Below are 22159 nucleotides of genomic sequence, written 5' to 3' on the forward strand. Positions count from 1 at the left end.
ACCACAGAATGGTTGAAGCTTGAAGGAACCTCCAGAGGTCATGTAGTCTCCAGCCTTGAAGTCTACACAAAGTGCTGCTGTGTCTGACCACCCTCACACTGACAACAACTTTTATGTTTACATGGAACATCCTGTATTTCAGTTTATACCCTTTGCCTCTCATCCTGTCACTGGATATCAGCAACAGGAGTCTGGCTCCATCTTCTTCACTCCCTCACTTCCTGAGCCTTCCCTTCTCCAGGCTGAAGAACCACAACTCCCTCAGTCTCTTTGTGTAACGTCAGACACTCCAGTCCATTAATCATCTCCGTGGCCCTTCACTGGACTCAGTCCAGTACGCCCATTCTGGACGCCACCCTAGAGCCTTCAGATTTTATTTGTTCATCTTACTGCTCAAAGTAGGGTAATCAAATGCATAAGAGTATGACGTTAATTAAGAAAGCCTAACATTTCAATAATAAAAACACATAGTTTTCATGGCTTTTGCTCTGTGCTGCTTGCCTTCCTCCCCATTTTATAAGCAAAAGGAAACAAGAATAGCTAACAATAAATTCATATTATCAATAAAGTTAAAACAAGCATAGTTGATTACATGGATTCTCCAGAATAAGCGAGGAGTACTGATCAGTCGAGACACACATCTTCTCATGATCAAGCTATCACATGAAATGGATAGTCTGGAATAGGCTGCCCAGAGGGGTTGTGGAGTCTCCTTTTCTGGAGACATTCAAGATCCACCTGGAGACATTCCTGTGAGATCTGCTCTGGGTGAACCTGCTTAAGCAGGTGGGTTGGACTAGATGATCTACAGAGGTCCCTTCCAACCCCAACCATTCTGTGAAATGCAGTATCGCCACTGTATCACTAATTTTTAATCATAACTTTTTAACTTCAGGGGTGGGGTGCAGTGAGGGACGAAGCTTTGTTCAAATAAGAGTGGACATCATCAGATAAAGTAAGTGATGGCAATCCAAGAACTGTGGGGCTTTTTGAAAGATAATCACAACAGATGAAGGTGGTATTTAGCCAGCCTCACAAAATACTCTTTCCCTGAAGCACTATAAAACACCAGGTGTTGTTTCCCCCTCAAAAAAATCCAAACACAACAGTGAACTTTATCTAGGAAAATTTAATGGGTCTTATCTCCTTCATCAACCCATCTATTTATAGAGTAACATACTACCCAATATTAATATGGATATCAGAAATTAATTCAGCAACCAGTATTAAAAAGAAGCATATAGGCTTTCTATGTTGTAAAGAAATATACATCTTTCTATAGTATCCATGAGATACACAATAAAAAGTTTCCTTGGGGGAAGAAAAAAAAAAAAAAATAGAAAAAGAAATCAACTGTATATAAAGGGCTAGGGAAAAAAAAATGTATTTTCCATTGACTACTGAGCTCTACAGTTTCCATTCTGATCAGAATTAACAACACTGACCAGTCCTGTTTTACCATGAATGACGTGCCCTGTGACTTGCAAGCTGCAGTGTGAGGCTGCTACTTCTCTTGTCAAATCTGTCCATTATGTTTTGGTTTAAAAATGAAAAAATTCTAAAAAAGTGTCATTGCTGCAGACTGAAGTATGCACAGTTTGGGGAATACTATTAGTTTTTAAGTATCAGGAAAACACACTGAAATCCAAGTTTATCTCACTCAGGAAAAGACTTGATAATCTGCGAATAACTGTTATTTTCTTTTATTAAAGGATAGTTGCAGTTAAAGAAAAGTTTTATATGTGAATTTCCTTCTTATAAGGAACGGTGTGTGCTTCTAGAAGATGGTGACGCTATACTAGATTTGACTGGGTAGATTGGAAACACTTCATAAAAGGGACTACAGAGAAAAAAGGCAAACCAAACTAATCTCCTTCTATATGTTTCTTTAATTTATTTGCTCATGTGCCTACATCAGGGAATAATTTCAGTGTCTTTTGCTTTGAAAGTATCCAGGCCTGTTTTCCATTCTGAGTTCTGCAGACCAGCTGACTTCACCATCTAGGTCCCTGACTGTAGCACTAATTTCTCTTCTAAAAGGGAAATTGACTCTTAATAATTAAGAGTGTTAATTACTGACCTGTTACTATAATTCATTTCAATTTTAAAATTTAAATTCAAATTTGTCACTGGTTAAAGAACTACATTTGATTTGGGATACAAGGATAAGGTGGTTAAAGAGAAAGGAGTATGGATATAAAAATGATCACATGAAACATAGGAACACAATTCGGAGAGCTCACAGTTCTCACAGCTTGAGTACAAGATAATAATTCATAAATCTTCAAAATGTGACACATGAAATTGTAGGTCAAGGAATACACATCTACAAGTGCAATAACACCGTGGATAAGAAAAATATAAATGTGATTGGAGAAGAGTTAAAAAAAATATATTTAAAAAATAAAGACATGCAGGTACCTGGAAAATGGCATAAATGTAGCATACGCTTACTGATGATACATTACTTGGTTTAACACTTCATTAATCTAGAAAATGAATAAATAGCAGTATTCTCACATCTGGACTTCATTTAAAACGTTGCCATTTTCCACATGAGGACTTGTTAAATTCATGGAGATAAGCATTAATAGAAGAATTAAAGTTGTCAAGTAACTGCCTGAAGGGTAAATGAATGGAAAGGCAGTGTTGAAAAGGCAGAGCATCATCTGCAAAAAAAAGTCACAAGTGCAATTCTTTGATGATCATTTTTTAAATTGGTTTTAAAAATAAAAAAAATAAAAATAAAAAAAAAAATTACTGAAGCACAGGAAAAGTGACCATAAAGCCAGCCCTGAAAGAAACTAAAAAGGAGATAACAAGGGTTCACTTTAACCACCCAGGCAACAAGACTCTGGAGCAGTCTTGAGGGGACAAGTTGAGACAAACTTTCCCACATTGTTTTATTAATCGAGTCTTCCTTAATTTAAGATACTGTATCACTGACAGAAAAGGTCCCTTCCACATTCTGTGAAAGTTTAAACAGATTTTGTTTTTCTTTACTCTTTTGTGCTTCTTTTGCAGAAGGGCTGGTGGCAGACACAGAGGAGCTTCCTGCCAGTTCGTTAAATTGACAAATTAGTTAAGTTCCTCTTGTTCTTGATCCCAAGAGCATTTACAAGTTCAGCCAACAAAGCATACTGGCAGGCATTTGTGATGGGATTAGAATCGGGCAACAGAAACAATGCAGATTAACTCAAGCGGGGAAAAAAAAAATCATTATATTGCCACCACTGACAAAGGCAGCTGAAGAAAAGTTACAGGCAGAAGCTTGAGAGACAACAGTGTTCCACATAGCAGAGCCATGGGAAAACTGTCTAAAAGCTCATTGCCACATCAAGCGTTCAGACACACAAACACCACACTGAAAAAAAATCCTACTTAATGAAACAACAAAATAATCTATTAAATTCCACTCTGAAAGAAGCATGGAAAGAACAGAGTCTCAGTAAAATAGCTGTAATCTTCTGGCTCTAATGATGAGTGTATTACTGGATGGATCTATTAAGGAATACATACAGGAAGAGGTGCTGCCCAACTCCTGACCTCCTTTTTTTTTTCCCCATTATATAAAAGCTATATTATTCCACAACTCATACTTTCCTGATTTCAGGTCTGCTTTGATTTGAAAGGAATGTTTTTGACCCTTGAAGGAAAGATTCAGCACCTTCAAACTCCACGTTACCACCCTTAGGTCTCTTGCTGGTTTTCATCACCTGAACATTCTCAGGTGCTTATCACAAGGAAGAAGCCATATCTTACTTTTTCAGTAGGAATTATAACGAATTATTCTTAGAAATGAAATAAAAAGGAATGTTTGTTTTCCACTATGACAGTTTTCAATATAGCTAGATTGTATTTAACTAAGGGAAGCCCTGGATGCTATAGTTTGTGTACATGTTACCTTTTAATTCAGAGAACTGAAGACAGCCACAGCTGTAAAGGAGACAAAATAATCCTAAGCAGTAAACTTTTTTTGCCTCATTTTATAGGCAAATAAATCTATCATGTATAGAGATAAGTAAATATATGTACTACTCACATAATAATCAAACTACTACTTATTACGTAATTTTCTTGAAACAGTTCTGTTTCACTTCATAGCCCAGTGTTGTTCTAGTCATTTATACAGTGTTTAACATGATTTTGTCTGGGAAACAGCACCTAATCTAACAGGCTGAATGATATTAAAGTTTCTTAATTTTATTTGGGCAACGTTCTTTCCTTGGCCTGAGATGAATAATAAATCACACATTTTTTCATAATCTGTACAGTATAAACTAGTTCTTAACACGATTCTCATTGCATTTCCTTTTTTCCTCTAGTTATTTTCTCTCTATAGGAAATTTTTCCTGTTTTGTTACAATAAAGGGATAACGCACCTCTCCATTAGTGTAAAAATAGACATCAGTATCTCCAAAGTACAATTCAGAAAAATTTTACAGATAAACTATGACAAAAGTTCACACAAGAAAGACAGACGCTCTCTGAGAACAGCACAGTGTAACCTAAGAGGGACTGAACTCCTCCAACCTCTTCCTCATTATCTTGGGTGAGCTTAGGTGGCAAGGTTGCTAAAAAGCTCTCAAATGCCTCAGGTGCTCATTCTGAAAGCACCATATACTAGAAACTGAGTACTTGAACTGAAGAAAGCACTGCATACTAAGTTTTAATAAAAAATAATAATAAAAACCCACTACAGTTATTGGGAAAAACTCGATAGTTTGTCATTAGCTTTTTCATGCTTCTTAAAATAATGGTCTTGTTACCACATCATTACCATTTCATACTCATCAACGAAATCTGACATACAGTAAAAAGCACGCTTCAATAGCTGTTGTTTAGTTTTACTAGACTTTACGTCCCCAATGAAAAGCACATGTCCTAAACACTTAGAAAAATCTAAGTTATAACTCCCATATCACTCCAAGCATAAGAATCAATTTTCCTCTAATTAAGAGTCACCAGTGATGTGCCAGATAAACAAACTGTCCCAAAGGAAGTGTGGAATTTACTTAAACAGTGAAAACAAAGCATTTCTTCTACCTCACCAACCTCTTTAAACATAAGCCATACAGTGCTAGAGAGAGAAGCTCATTTTAATTCCTTGTAGGGTTAATTAAGTAGATAAGAACCTAAATAGCATACATGTGTGTGCCTATACATACACTGCAAAAAAGTACAAGGCAGAATGTCACGCCTGAAATGATCTAAGAATGCTCATATTCTTAGTGTAATCTGGAATCTTAATAAGCTTTGCTTAAGGATCATTAGAGGTGTCCACTCACCAATATCCTCACCACCACCATGTTCTTTTCTTGTTTAATAATAAATAAGCAGTCATATGTTCCTAAACAGAATAGTCATAGCGTGTTTCAAAATACGAAAATGTGTTTTATAGCTCTGGATTTTAATTACAAAGAACTACCCTTTCATATCAGTAGTTCTTCTTTCATTGGTTTATAAAGAAAAAAAGAACTCTGTAGAGCAAAAAGACTTTGTCATGTATGCATCACCACAATTAATGTAAGATTTTCAGTATGCATGATAAATCACATACTTGTTATGCCATCTCATACATCAAACGTATGATCTAGTTCTAGAATTGGCTTATCTTCAGGTCTAAAAGCCCCATCTGCTCTTACTGATGCCACCAGCAAAACTGCTTTAATAAAAAAAAAAAAAAATATTCCCTAAGTAATGGTGAAGTCCAAAGCCCAGAAAAAAAATTTCAAGTCATAACTACTCTTACAGAGAGCACAATACAAATGCCAGTTAGCTTTTAACAAAAGGTGATCAGGTTCAAATTCGTCTTATCCCTCTCCCTGCCCCCCACATTATTCAAAGAACAATTAATTAATAAATAATTACAATGAATTGATAAATAATTACCAAGGGTAAGTGTCAGATTTTGCACCTGGGACACAGCAACCCTGGCTGTATACAGACTAAGGAACAAGATGCTGGAGGTGGAGCTTCACGGAGAGGGATCTGTGGGTTCTGGTTGGCGGCAAGTTGAACAGTGTGCCCTGGCAGCCAAGAAGGCCAACCGTGTCCTGGGTGCATCAAGCACAGCATTGCCAGCCGGACGAGGGAGGTGACTGTCCCGCTCTGCTCTGCACTGGTGCGGCCTCACCTGGAGCACAGTGTGCAGTTCTGGGTACCACAGGATAAAAAAGATATTAAGCTACTAGGGAGTGTCCAGAAGAGGGCCACAAAGTTGGTGAAGGGTTTGGAGAGGAAGCCGCATGAAGAGCGGCTAAAGTCACTTGGTTTGTTCACCCTGGAGGAGGCTGAGGGGAGACCTAATGGCAGCTACAGCTTCCTCACAAGGGGAGGAGGAGGGGCAGGCGCCAAACTCTTCTCTTTAGTGACCAGTGACAGAACCCAAGGGAATGTCAGGAAGATGTGCCAGGGGAGGTTTAGGTTGGCCATTAGGAAAAGATTCTTCACCCACAGGGTGGTGGAGCACTGGAACAGTGTTCAAGAAGAGAATGGACGATGTCCTCAGACACACGGTGTGAACTGTGGGGTTGTCCTGTGCAGGTACAGGAGTTGGACTCAATGGTCCTTATGGGTCCCTTCCAACTCAGCACATTCTGCGATTCTGTCAGTCTAAGATTGTTGCAAGGAAAGGCAACGTGGGGACAAAAATAAGGAGAATGGGGAGAATTTTTTTTTTTAATTACTAAGAGTTCTTAAAAATCCAAAGTAAGATACACGTGTCAGACACTCAAGGAAAAGAATCCTATCCTCTCTCCAGCAACACAAAGAAAAGGACTTACTTTTGCTAAATCTGCAGAAAGGTATGCGTACGTTGGAAAGTAAACCATTTTTTCATATGATCAAATTAAAAGTCCTGTAAATCCATCAGAACAGAAAATCTGCCAGAAAACATTTGTTCCAAAAACCAAAGGAAAGGATTTATTAGTGATCTACATAAAAACTGACAGCTTGCACTTCTGCCAATTGATTTAGCAATTCATTATGACCATAGAGTTGTAAAATAAAGTTATTTCTTCTTGCTTCAAGTGAAAGGCTTCAAGTATTTCCTTTCACATTCTACAAATTAAAGTTAGGTATTAAATAGGCATTATGCAGAAGTATGGAATTATTTCTGTATACTGTGTGACTACATCTGAAAAGTCTTTTGCTGATGTAGAAAAAAAACCCTTTATCTCTGTACAGTTAATAAACTTCAGGTCTCTACGGTAAATGAAGGTAATAATGAAGGTAATCTTTTTCATGTTTCATTCAGCATGCAAGTTTCTTTAACCAATCTCCTTCTCCAAGACTGTTCAGTCTTCTTTGCAAACATGCATGAAAGTGTTACCTTTCAAATATATTTTAATGCAGTAGAAATTAGATCAGCTTCCCCTTATATGTACATTTAGGTTCTCAAACTAGAAGTTTATTAAAACAAAACAAAACAAAACAAACAAACTAACAAAAAAAAACCAACCAAACAAACAAACAAAAAACACAACACAAAAAATAGCTCAAAGGACAGACAAAATGTAGTCTACTTACTATCAAACAAAACAAGAACGTGACTTCACCATTACGCAACAGACATCAATACATAGTTAACTAATTCTAAGATTAAATATTCAGGTCCTCTTCTCTATCACTTAATGTTTTTGTTCGGAAGAATAAAATCTGCAACTATAATGGAAAAATTCCAGCAAATTTTCAATACACTGTCACAAGATTGTCTATCATCGGTTGTATCTCTATAGCAAATTTTCAAAATTCAAAGTCTTTCTAAAAAGTTACTTTGACAATTCAAGTAGGAAAAGCAGGGCAAGTAGGAAAAATAAAGTAAATATAACAGAAAGGTGCACAGGAAGAAGCAATTAGCAAACTGCAGGAATTCTTTCCCAATTTCATTGAAAAACAGTCCTCTCTTGCCTAGATACATGCAACCATCTCTCCTGCACATGCCTGGAAAGCCTCTTCAACAGCCTTTAATCATAACCTTCCCCTTTCCACCACTACACTTATCCTTGAACTCCAGCCTCTCGGTAGCTCTTCCCTCTTGCTCAAGTTTTCTCTGCCCTTCTTGTGATAAGCCCTCCTTCTTATCAAAAGAGATAGGAGGAATATGACAAAGTTTTAAAGCAGCACCTCTTGCGCAGTCCTCCATCTTTCCTTCCAGCAACTGGAAGGCTCTGAAACTAGAGATGGAACACGTCCAAGAAGGTTAAGTTTGGTTTGGCTTTGCAAGCTCTCACACTTCTGTACGGTAGCTTAAACTGGCGACTGTTTAAAAAGAAAGTATGGAGAAGCTGAGCAAATGGAAAAAGAAATAGCCTGTCTTATGGGAGAATGTATTCACATGAAGTTCATGCTGCATCCATCTTCTGCCTGGTTAATTAAGACGCTGCCATGTAATTTTCCTGAAGACCAAAAAAAAAAAGCATAGACAACGCTTGGATAAAGTATGTTGACATAATCCAATATGAGGTAATTTGATATTTGTGGAGCAGCATTCAAATACATGCAGTACAGTTAATACACTACTGTACCTCATTTTGAAGTTCATCGCCACTTTTGCTAGAAGCGAGCATCTCATACAAAGTACAGCAGAGGTCTTCTGTTGTTGGCCCTCCAGGGGTACCTCCTTGAGATTCATTCAGATACTTTCCAACTTCACGCCATAAAAAAGAATCATCTACTTTTTCCAAAGACTTGAGACCAGATTTCTCATCACAGTAATTCTGTAAGTGATTCAGCTGGTTGTTCAGAAATTTGTTGTAATCTAAGCTTATAATTTTCTGCTCATCGGCTTCACCATTCACAGGCAGCTCCTCAGAGTGATCCAAATCATGCATGTCAAATGAAAACACTATATTTTTACCAAAGAACACTCTGTTATCACAATTTTGCTCTTCAGCCATCTGCATGAGGGCTGTAAGTTGTTCTTCAGTGAAGTGAGAAGCAATCCGACATGTGGCATTACAAGCTGCAGTAGCAGATGATGATGGAAATGGCCCAAACATCTGCTTGATCGCCTTTGTCTCATCATGGCCAACGCATTCTTTCCTGTGAAATGTCTTAAAGAGAAAAACAGCTCCGCTTTCAATTGCTTCTTGTCCATTTTCAGCTCCAACTGTTAACAAAACCAAAAACAAATGTAACTTTATACACTTCAAACTAATTCTCCTTCATTGCCTATAACATAACTGTATTCAATTTCATGCTGCAAGTCTCATCAGAGATATGAAATGAAGACCATAACAGCAAGTAGCAATTGTTACAAGGTAGTGAAGTATAAAAAGTATACGATAATAAAGCATCTGTCTTCATTATCCTTATACTTGCTAGAAATTCATATTAAGGATTACCAATGTTTTCATATCTTTCCAAATAAAAGGAAAAACTTGCCTGAGGTCTTAAACTCACAATAGCATATTTATGAGCTTTTTTAGGGTAACAAATTTCCACTTTGTACCAATTCACTGCCTAATCTGAATATTCGTAACAGACTAAGTGTACAGAACTCTGCAGGGTATTACTACATCCTTGTAGTAATTCCCAGTAGAATTACTACATTCTTGCAGTAATTCCCAATAGAATCGCTACAGAATGTGTGTGTGTGTTTGAAAAATTGCCCAAAGAAATTAAAGCAAATAAATGCATGAATTTAGATTGATATTAACAAAATACCATATTAAGCAAATAAAAAATATAGTATTAGAGAAAAACATGAATTTACCTCTTATACAAATATCCGCAAGGCACTCAAGGAAAATATAAACAAAGCCACCATATGAGAAACCTAAATGTCACTACTAACCAAGATTTTAAAAGTCATCACACAGAACAAAATAACACCCCAACCAACCAACAACAAAAACAGCCAGCACACTTGGGTTTTTGTTTGTTTTATATGAGGACAACATACAATGCTTTTTTTTAAGTTAAAAGTTGTGTTCTAAAAAGTTGGGTAGGTTACTCTGACATTTTCAGTAGAATTAGCACTTCTTACAGGATTGCACAATTTTTACAACATCTTAAAAGCTTACTGTCGAGATTTACAAGCTGCTATTGTCCAGATGTGTTTACCTGGTCAATTCTTTAGTTATATTAAGGCAACATTGTTACTTGTGAGGATTCAATTTAGGTCACGTTTAACCCCAGCAGACGTTTTGGTGGTTTGGTTGGTTGGTTGGTTTTAGTTTTGCGGTTTTGTTTTTTTGTTTGTTTTTTTCCCCACAATGTAACAGGAAAAAGCAAAAGAAATCCAGCATAAGCAGGTGAAACAATGCTGAGTAACTAGAAACATAAAATACAAATGGAGGTGCTTAAAGATTCTGTATTTCTGGTGAATTTCCCAATGATGCACTTTGAAAAGCTAAAAAATATATAGATGGCACTGGAGGTGATATTTACAGGATAATTAGCTAACTATGTGCAGAAGATACATGATAAAGATAAGTACACATACGTATACGTAAATACATCTCAAAGGAAAAAGGTGGTTTGGCCTCCCTCTCAGCATTAGCTATATAGGAATCACAGAAAGAAAACCCCAACATCTGAAAACTTACAGACCTAAGTCCAGCTGTATGAACCTCACTTAAAGGAACTTGTGTCAGAATAGAAGTACATGTTATTAAAGTGCAATTGTACTGAAGGATTTGAGAAAAGCTTCTCAGGTTTATTATGTGCTAACTCTCCTTTGTTATCAACAACTATTTGTGCAAGCATCTTTTTATAAAATCCTACACATCCCCTCTAAACATAATGAGCCAGTCAAGGTGGCAAGAGATGCACTACTTGAAGCTACTCTTTCCTTTTTGTTTTTAAGCTAATCAGATCATTACAGTAAGTGACATTTTCCCCATAAAGGAAATCAGTATTACAGTATCTGTTGCCTAAGCTGAAATCTCATTTCCTTGAAACTAAGCTAAAGCACACATATACGCAATTCCCTTTCCCTACTATACATTTCAGATGACAAGAGTTGGAACAGTACTGTCAGTCCAGTTTGTGCCTCAGTCACCCTAATCCATTCTGGTTTGTGTCTCCATAACATTACACATCTTTATTTAGAAGTGTCAAAGCTGATGGTTTCTTTCTAACTTGTTCTAACTAAATAATCATGCATTTGTTTTCATTTGTTTTGTCCTCTCCACTCAATCAAATGAAATTTTACCACTATTATTTTCAAGTCTTTCAATTTGCTCTACCTACCCACCATACTCTCAATCTTATTACTTAGAGTTCTACTCAAGATATTTGAAACACAATCAGAAAAGGAGAAAATATACCTACTAGACTGAAATGAAAAATTCTTAAATATGTGGCAGCTAGAATTGTAGCCATGTACTCCGTTTATGAGCTGATTAACTTAAATTCTGCTAACAGCACAAGCTGAATTAGTTTTAGTCTGTCAATCAAAAACTAAATTTCCAATCAAAATTTTTACATTTTCTTTGCCGTAATATATGTTCAGTTTTAAAAGCCCAGTTACAGATGAGTGAAATTTATTATTTCTTTCTCTCTGCAACAAACACTTCAAGCAGAAAACATATTTTACATTTTTGTCTGCCTATGTAGCAGTCCAATTTCTCACAATACCAATCACATGGGATTAGATAACACTAAGATTGTTCCCTTCACGGAGTACTGCCATTCCAAAAGAAGTTGCTGCTGCTTTTGCTTACTAAAGGTCAAACACAAACCATACCACACGCTACACAACAATACTATCAAAAAGCAAGAATATCCACATTTTAAAATATAATTTTGTTGCTATAAGACAGAAAGCCAAACTGTGCATATACATAACAGATTAACAGAGTTTCAAAGATATTTCAGGGCAAGACTGAAGTCAAGGTAGAACTAAAATTGTACCAGTATGCAAAGTATGTAGGCAGAAAGCAGCTTGAAAAAAACCCAAACCACTTAACAAAACAGCCTATTATTAGACTACTAGAGAATGAAAACATACCTATTTGTTTTGCAGCTTGTAATATAGTTTTTAAATCACCATTTACAGTTTGGTGTTCTTTTTTGTCCAAATTGTCATCAACAAACTTTATTATCTTCTTCCAAGTAAGATCAGAGTTCAGCAACTGTTCATGCAGTTTTGATCTTTTAGTCTGAAAATGCAAAATATTTGTGGTTTTTTATTTATTATTTCAAATTAGTATAGAGAGGTTCCATTAAAATTAAACATCAGATAAAAAAAAAAAACAAACCACACAACTCTTTCCAATTGCATTCAGTGAGTATGTAGTAACAATTGCAAGCAGTTTTCCTGTTACCTGTTCTTTACACTCTTGTGCATAAGCAAGGAGGAAGACAGACACACACACATTCACTACTTTACTCTTTCCAAGGGAGAATTCTCTGTAAAGCCAAACTCTTGCAACTTCAAGAGATTTATAGCTCCCAGGATTCCAAATTCATTTCATGTTACAGGTTCCCACAATGCATTTTTTGCTGTAATGTACTACTTCTTAGAAAAAAAAAAAAAAAGTACCTAAATTCAGTATAACTAAATTTATTTAAACCTCCCTCAGCAAGAATCCAAAGTGAACTTAATATTTGAAGGTAAATGTTTGGCTCCCCAGCTCTGCTAAGCTTGCAGCTAAAAACACACAAGGCCAGTCCAACCTAAATAAGTTTCTGAAACAAAAAGCAGCAGGGCCATAATAACATAGCCAAGTGATGCTGTTCACACAGCATGTCATAACTGTAAGGGCCTAGCAGAAATCACAAAGTTACAGCAAAATTGACTCTGAGTGAGGACAATATGAAGGATTGCACAGGAAACTACACACACTCTGCCCAGTCTTGCTTGCCTGCTCTTATGAAGTAGCAAGGTAAATTAAATAAGCAAACAATTCTTGTTATATACACACTAATACTTTACAACTATGCTTTGGAAAAGGGAAAAAAAAAATCTTTACCGTTAAGTCAGTTAATTCTTCACAGTAATCCTCATGTTTACTGACATTTGAAAAGGAGCGTAAAGCGCCCGTAAGACGAGGCAAGGCCATCTGTTACTCATTCAGTGATCCATAGGATGAGAAAGTAAATCCCAGTTCAAGCACCTAGATGAGAACAAACAAATAACATAACTTTGTTAATGCTATAAATACAAACTGGCATCACAAACTTGAAAGACCTTTTTGAGCAAGGAGAACTTGACTGGCACTTCAATTAAACAAGTTTAAAAAGATAATTCTCTCAAAACATTTGATAATCAAGACCCAACAGAAGGGAGGTGAGGGGCACACAGCATAGGCAAGACATGGTGACGTGCAGAGGTCACTCAGGAGGTTCTTCTTCTCTCTTCTCTCTAAAGGGAAGTTACCAGCAACAACGCAAAGTGGCAATTATTCCTTTAACACCACTAGCACAAGAGTATTACAGTGAAATCTATGTAGCTGAACTTTAGCTCCCAACAGCAATAAGTGATTACAACCCACGGGAAGATTTCCTCTGAACCAGCCCATGCTTGGACCCTTCAGGTCATTAACAGCCTCCGGCACTGATGCAGAGACATCCTTCTTGACAACTGCTTAGCCACTTCTAACTGGCAAAACAGACAACGAAAATTACAACAGGAAAAAAGAGGCTCATAATATATATAACACTGAAGTATTGTAAGAAATAAAAGTAAAAAAGAGCTACCAGAAAGCTGAAAAAAAAGTATGCTTTGGGATCACAGGGCTCTCTCCAGGAGTACTGCCTAATTCTGTGCAGTCTTATTTCCTCTGTGAAACAAGCTCATATCTATACAGCAAAACACAGCTGTTCTCCAGCTGAATTTGTACTCATTCCAAGCCTTTTACTGAAACTATTCTCAAAGTTGTTTAATTTCAAAAGGCGCCCACAGCTGAATTGTTTAATGAACTCTAATGCACAGCTACAGTTTCTGATGGTAGCAGATAGATAAAGATTTAGATTATTTTTTAAACAATTAATGATACTATTACAAACCTAATGATCTGCATCATTCTTAGCATGCCTGAAGATCATCGGCCATTCAGAATTAAATAACCTAAAATGGAGTTAATAAAATGTCTTTTGTTCCCCGCCAACAGGCATATACCGTACAGAACTCTGTGCTTTAATCCAATTATCCTTAACGTTTTTCTTCATTTAATGACTGCATTTGTATTTTAGCTATCAATTTTGCAATACAGCACAAAGGCAAATCCAGATGCAGCGTTCCAGTGACAGACAGAGAAATGTCACTGACTTGTCAGGTCTGCTTGTCTCCCCACCTCGCATTCAGATGCATCTTGAGAAAAGCTATCACAACAGCTGATATTTTGGGGAAAATGTTATAACAATGAAGCTACAAAATGTGGAAATAGAAAATCTTTAACTGTGAAGGGACTGAAGGACGTGTTCAAATTCAAGCCTAGGAGCAGAGCCAAGCAACACTGCTGCTTTTGAGCTGTTCAGTGGATGTATGACACATAGGTCATCGTAGCATAGCTCCTCGTGAAAACACTGTGATCACTACAGCCACCAGTATAGAAGTAACATGTCCACAATTGAGGAAATCTAACCAACATTGTTTGTTTGAACCCAACAAAAAAGGTAAATCACTCTCATACTGCTCCAATGACAGCACTGACATTGGTTATTAAAGATCACTCCATTTTGCCAATTTATTTTATACCTACACTCAAATACCTTTTTCTATAGAACTATGGTCCTTTACAATAACATATAACAATGTAACTGTAACATTATTAATTGTCCTTTCTGAAACAACACACACAGTAATTTATGAAAGTTCGAACCCACTTGTTAAAAGTTCACTTTTCACATACACTTTTAAGAGATTTTTAAAGCATCTCCAGCAGGCACAGTTGTTAAGAAATTGAGATTTAAAGGAGTGTTTCTTCATCCTTTATCCATCAAATTATTAATATTTCCTGAAACTAAAAACATGGAACCCCAGAGGACAAGTAAGGGCACAGGCCAAAAGCCAAATAGAGCCCCAAGGCCCTACAGTTAAGAACATATTAATAAATGCTGCCCCACGGGTGTCTACATGCTTTCAGAGCTTGCCAGTCCCAGAGGGGTCTGGTTTGGCAGAGCAGCTGTCCTAGGCTTCTGCACCTCATTTACTGGCAAACTCCACACACGGCCTTCATTTCTGGACCATGACACTTGTCCTCAGCAATGCACCACAAGAAAACAAAAACAGCCATCAATCAGAAGGCAGGTAACAGGTACAATTACTCTACTGTTAACATGAAAACCAAGGCAAAGAATTGTGGAGTTGTCATACGCAAGGACAGGAGTTGGGTTCATTGATGCTTGTGGGTCCCTTCCAACTCAAGTCATTCTATGATGCTACAAACACTATAATTCTGCAACATATAAAAGCTGGCTGAAAATGCTGGGTCAAAAATGCTGTGGCCCTATGAGATGAAGTGTAAATTCACATTTGTTTTAAAATAAGTTACCTGCTTTCTCATAAAGCCTGCTGATGTAGATACCTGCCTGCATCATGATGCCTTGAAAGTGGATCAGCTACTGCTTGTCTTCCTGCAGCAATCATAAGGGTAACTAATTTATTCTGGTTTAAGAGAAATATACCCATTTGCCTGGAGCTTGATCTGAAGCATCTGCACTATGAAAAAATCATGCTAATGTCTGCTGGTATTGGAACAAGGCCATAAAGGGCAGCAGCAATTAAATCCTATTTACTATGTCCCATATATAGAGATGCAAGACAAACTTACACCATCCTTCTGCCTATCCTCCCCTTGAGAAAAAGGTACCATTAGGTTACTTCATGTCTGTAGAGGGTCAAGTGGTATGGGAATTTAAGCTTGAGATCAGTACAGCTTTGCACAGTAAAAATCCTGATTTTTTTTTTTTTTTTTTTTTTAGGAAAAGAAACTGAAGTTTGAAGGCTATGAGGGTGATGAGACACTGGCACAGGTTGCCCAGAGAAGTTCTTGGTGTCCCATCACTGGGAGTGTTCAAGGTCATACTGGACAGGACTTAGAGTCATCTGATCTAGTGAAAGATTTCCCTGCTCATTGCAGGAGGGTTAGACTGGATGATCTTTCATGGTCTCTTCTGACTCAAACCATTCTATGATTCTTAACACTCTCTCAGATTTCCTGCCTCTCTTAAAAAAAAAAACAAAACCAACTTTCCACTAGACTTCTGTTTGTAAAACAGGAAGACCACCTTTCTACAGCTTTGTGAAGATGAGATCCAATATCTTTTAAAGCTTATTTTACTTGTTTTAAAAAGAAGTGTGATTTTTAATGTTGTAACTTTTTAGGAGGCAAAGTAAAACATAAAAGCAGATTATACTCAGAATTCATATAAGAAACCATTCAAACTTCATAGTTTTAAAGTAAATCTAACAGTAAACATGGATCATAATCTGAGCAGGGTTTTTAAATTGGAAAATGTGAAAAATTGCTACGAATATTATGAAGATAACAAACAGTACTGGAGAAATTTTCCCCTTTCTATTTTTACCAACTATTTAAGTTTTCCTCCCACTCTCGACCTTCCTATTTTCTCTCTATATATCTTTCTCTTCTCTACTGAAATGTTACAGAGATTATAATCAAATAGTTTTTTGTTGCTGCTGATTTATTTAAAACTTATTTTAACACCTGTACTTTTTAACAAAACAAGCCAGCTTCCTGGTAGAGCTAAAAGAAGGGGATTGATTAAGTGCAGGAATAACAGAGCATTAAGAGAATGACAGGTCAAAATCAGCAGCTGCACTATCCTAAAGTTCCAGCTTCTGTAGCCTCTAGTATTTGGTGTGTTACAGGTCCCTTAAAACCCTACGGCAATCATTTTGTTTAAACTATTAAAGGAAAATTAAGCCATGTTACCAGGTTTTGCCTATAATTCTTAAAACTATTAACTAGTTTCTTGCCGTCTATGTAAACTTCTCTTTTATAAAGCCCAAATAAGTTACTATTGATTACTAATCTAATCAAAGAACATTACAAAGAAAAAGAGGCTTTAAACATCAGCAATTAATAGCAGGTTGCTATTGACCACATAGTATTTGGATCAAATGGCATTTTTACCTGCACTTGTCAAAGTGGAATAATTTCAAATGAAACAGAAGCTAAAAAGGCAAACAATATACCAGTCATAGGGTTGTTTTGTTTTGTTTTTAAAAAAGGGTCAATGCAGTAACTTCTTTTATACTTTAAAGGCATTTAAAAACAGTAAACCAAATATTAGCACTAGATTATCTAAACCAAACACAAAGTCTGCAAGACCATGAGGACACATTGAGGCATTTTAAATATATCCACACACAGAATATTTTACTTCTTTACACATCTACGCAAGAGGAATGAAAATAAATCAGTCCTGAAGCATTACATTTTAGTGACATGAACACGTTTTCGAATTGCTACAATGAAACTCGGCAGCTTCATAACAAAAAAGTTCGTATTTTATTTATAAACAAGCCTCAATATTTTTTAAAAAAAAACATATTCTATTTGGTGTGTATTTCTCACCACTGTTCTAAACAAATAAATAAAAGCATTACATGAAAAAGTTATCCTACAACAATGGGGATGTGTATCAGATTCACTTAAATTTCTTACCCAAGCATGTTTGGTACAAACAGTGCAAATACAGCATCTAGCATCGAAGTTGACAGCCAGGGATAATAGTGGTTTAATAATGTCTGGGACATTAACCATAACCAGTAGGCTAAAGCAAGATACTACAATATTAATATTTTCCAACTTTATATTTTGCACCTTTATAAGCAGTGCTATATGATGTAGCAACAATCGTGCACTTTCAGACATCTAATTTTCTGCAAAAGGCTTAGACATCACACTAGAATTCTCTCAAGTTGTCTCGGTTGAATATTGCTGATCTCCAGTCAAGACCATGCCAGTCTTTGAAAGGGAGATGTCAAGATTATAGAATATGCACTCAGGAATAGCGGTTCCCCAATAACACAGTATTCATCTCAGTGAATACCAGAATGCTTCAGCGTAATGAGGCAGCATAACAGTGCCTGTGTGTGCCATCAGTCATATAAAAGACAATTTCAGAATCCACGCATTCAATAGAGTATTAACCCTTTCCAGATTCTCTCTCTCACAATTTTGGCCATGCATGTGGGATTAAACACCAGCTGCCTAACACTGCTCCTGCCCATGGCAGCTGGAGAGGCGTTTCCTGTGATTATGCCCAATGCTGTTCTGGTATGATGCCAAGTACATGGCTTGGCCCAATAATGTGTTCATTTTAGAGGTGCTTTAAGATCATTACCAAGGATAGCTGTCATTTCTATAAATAAATAAATAAATAAATAAATATTTTAATTAATTTGAAACAACTTTTTTTTTTTCCTAAATAATTCACCTTTCATTTCCAAGAACATAAGATGTAGTTCTGAGATGCAGATTGAGAAATGTCTGCAGTTTACACCCCATCACCTTTTTCATTCCCTGCACCAAGAGACAAACTGCATGCCATGCAAGAGACTTAAGGACTTTCCTCGCACATGGAAATGTACTATAAGCGAAACTCCAACTTCAATACACATAATACGTATGTTCATTTAAACACTAGGCATGAGCCACAAACACAAGATGGGGCATGGAAGGGTGTTTGTGTTGTGATTTAACCCCAGCCAGCAACTAAGACCCACACAGCTGCTCACTCACTCCCCCCTAGTGGGATGGGGGTGAGAATCAGAAGAATAAAAGTGAGAAAACTCTTATGTTGAGATAAAGACAGTTTAATAAGTAAAGCAAAAGCTGTGCATGCAGGCAAAGCAAAATAAGGGATTCATTCACTACTTCCCATGGGCAGGCAGGTGCTCAGCCATCTCCAGGAAAGCCGAGCTCCATCACATGGAATGGTGACTTGAAAAGACAAATGCTGTAACTCCAAACTTCCCCCTTTCCTTCTCATTCCCTCAAATTATATACTGAGCATGATGTAATACAGTATCAAATATTCCTTTGCCCAGTTTGGGTCAGCTGTCCTGGCTGTGCCTCCTTCCAGCTTATTGTGCACCTGAAGCCTCCTGGATAAAAAGTCCTTGACTTGGTATGAACACTGCTTAACAACAACAAAACCTCAGTGCATTACCAACGTTCTTCTCATACTAAATCCAAAACACAGCACTATACCAGCTACTAGGAAGAAAATTAACACTATTCCAGATGAAACAAGGACAGTTTGGTTTTGCTTTAGCTTAATAGGGAACTCTCTGTGCCTCTCTCTCTTTACACCATGCCATCAACAGAAGTTGAAAACAATCCTGGGGCCAGGGGGGAGGGGTATCTTACTCCATTCCAGGAAGGTTTGTCACTAAAGAAAAAGCAGGAGTTGTATGGAAGGTAAATATGGATGTATGTGTCCAAAGGGAGAAAAGAGAGAGGATGAATAACAATAGATAAGTGAAAGAAAAAACCTTTGAGCTAATGACAGCAGCAAAGTAAGGCATGCTGCACCTCACTGAGGCCACTCCAGCAAACTAACTGCTGTAATAATACAATCATAGAATAGTTTGGGTTGGAAGGGACCTTCAAAGGTGATCTAATCCAAATGCCTTGCAATGACCAGGGACATCCTCAACTGGATCAGGTTGCTCAGAGTCCCGTCCAGCCTGGCCTTGAATGTTTCTAGGGATGGGCCATCTACAACCTCTCTGGGCAACCTGTGCCCCTGTTTTGCCACCCTCATCGTAAAAATTTTCCTCTTCATGTCTACCCTGAAGCTCCCCTAGTACATAAATGCATAACTGCTGTGATAAGACGATGCTAGAGCACCTGTTCAGATGGCAGTAAGAAAGTCTCCATAACACATTCCTGTATTAATGACCTGCCTAAGTTTGAATCTAGAAGTACACACAAGGATACAGTGTCCAACTCTAACTACTGCCATAGAGATGGCATTGCCAGGCTCTCTGCAACGCAGCTTCAGCAGGTAAAAGAATTGCTTATAACAGTTGCTAAAGATTCACCAAAAAATTTTAATGGCATAAACCACTTGAGATTACTGCACAGGGGTACAACTGAGCGACTACTTGCAAATGAAAATTTGTACAAGTAACAATCAGCAAGCATAACAGACTTACTGTAGCAGAAAACCAATACTAAAAGTTTTTATCTTTCATCTGAGCTCTAATGGGAAGGCAAGAATAGAAAGGACCTGTATTCTCTCATGTGCCCAGTCTGCTTTAAACATTCTGCACAGATCAAGTCAAATCTTTAAACACAACATTCTGCACAGATCAAGTCAAACCTTTAAACACATTATATGACCCGTGATAACAAGTAATCTTGCCACCCCTGGGGCTTAATTGTAATTCCACAGTTGATTACCATATCAAAGACCACAAAAGATCTGAAGATGGCCACAAGCAAAATTTACCAAAGCAAGCTTTCCCATTCTAGCATCACTTCTAAACCATGCTGGGAAGTTGTTTCTTGGTCATCCACCTCCCTTGCCTTCTCCCAAGAGAAGAGTTTACATGTACATTAGCCCCTTCAGAACATCAGAAGGTGGTCACCCATAACACTTCACTTCAAAACATAAGTGAAATTTATCTGGAAGGGTGAACTGACCTTACATTACATAAAGGGAGAAAATGGATGCATCTACATGTCAAAATCCTGCAGCAACTAGAAAGAAAAGCAAGAACCAGAAAATAATAATATTGAAAACTGGTTTTGCAAACATACAGTGAACGGTATTATACTAGAAGCATTTAAGCATAACATAATTGTGCAAGAGGTAAAAATCATTGCATTAGAGCTCTTCTAGAAAGATTTGTTAAATACTATCTATACAACCCTACGCAAGCACCTTAATTCAATCAAAGTAGATTAACATGAGGAATTATCAAGAACAGCAGCAGCTTCAGTGTGCAGTCAGGTACGTCTCTCATAGATAATATACAGCTTTGTATGGACAGAGACAAGTATGACATTCTGTGAAAACCCAAACACTTTTTTTTAATTAGCTAGTAACAGAAGCGAGAATGACTCAGATTAATACCATTGACCTTCATAAACTGGACCTCTACTTTGGCAGGGCAAGAATAGTACTTATTTTTATTAACTTTTTAAAATAAAGCTGTAATAAAAAACTCACTTTTGGATAATGCAAAATGTCTTTAATTAACTGAAATACAAATGCATATAATAAAAGCTTACTGTTGTGATATTTAAAGCTGAGGAAGTAAGTAAACTTAAATGAATAATTAGCTTTCAAAAAAAAAAGATAAACTACACTTGGCTCATGAGTTTGGTGTACAATTAAGATCAGGTTCTGCTTTTTATTGTCTTCTCAGAAATAAGCTTCTTATGCTTGGTACACAGAAAGTCTAAAGGACTCTTCAATGGAAATGCAACTACCACAAGGAAAGCAATTTTAGAATTAGAACTTAAAAAAAGAGTAGTGCTGCATTCCTGTAATATTACAATGCATGCAAACTAGAACCAAAACTAACAGCAGCTGCCCACCCTTCCTGGGCTGACTGCCTATAGGCTGGCAAGACATGCAAGAGGATTTTTGAGAAAGACACCTGTGTATGGTTTCCTACAGCAAGAAGACCCCCAACCATCTTCTCACAAAGCTTGTAACCATCAGAAATGCATGCTTATTCCATGAGAAAATGGGAAGGAGAACAAAAATTGAGACAAAATGTTACTATTCTTGGCTGATATCATGAAAACACGCCTGTTATGTCTCTAGTTACATGCGGATTTTAAAGCAGGATTTTTTTTCCAGTTGTACATTTTTTAAAATGGCTTAATTTCTTGATAGGCAGTCATATTCTGTTAGAATGTATGTAAAATTTCTTAAACACTACAAAAAAATCACTGTAAGCTAAGAAATAGACACATTTTAGTCAAGATTCTCCTATTAAACAATTAAAAGCCTTTTAACAAGTACCATGAGTGTTTAGCACAGCAGATATACAAAGTTTTCAGATTACAGAATCAACTTTTAAAGACTTGCTATAAACAAAAAATGCCACACTAACAAGAAAATAATACAACCAAGCATTTTATTTATATTCATGCTTCAGAGGCCACACAGCTCCATACCACAGGATGTCATGCTCAGCAATAAAAACTCAGAGGAAGTAGAAGCAAAGGGGGGGAACTCTTCCCAAGCAACTGTTACATGTCTCTTATTTTCT

General features: G+C 37.0%; 1 protein-coding gene across 4 annotated transcripts in view; it reads right to left on the reverse strand.

Moving 5' to 3' along the window:
- ASCC3 (activating signal cointegrator 1 complex subunit 3) overlaps positions 1 to 22159 on the reverse strand; it is a 266295-nt gene that overhangs the window by 238663 nt on the left and 5473 nt on the right. For all 4 annotated transcript variants that reach the window (XM_065056591.1, XM_065056589.1, XM_065056590.1 and 1 more), the window contains exons 2-4: positions 12924 to 13067; positions 11960 to 12110; positions 8529 to 9112 (exon numbers count right to left, since the gene is read on the reverse strand). In XM_065056591.1, the coding sequence (XP_064912663.1) occupies positions 8529 to 9112; positions 11960 to 12110; positions 12924 to 13013 (825 nt within the window). In that variant the 5' untranslated portion in view covers positions 13014 to 13067. The remainder of the gene's footprint in view (positions 1 to 8528; positions 9113 to 11959; positions 12111 to 12923; positions 13068 to 22159) is intronic.

Source organism: Columba livia, chromosome 3, assembly GCF_036013475.1.
Source record: "Columba livia isolate bColLiv1 breed racing homer chromosome 3, bColLiv1.pat.W.v2, whole genome shotgun sequence".
Lineage (NCBI taxonomy): Eukaryota > Metazoa > Chordata > Aves > Columbiformes > Columbidae > Columba > Columba livia.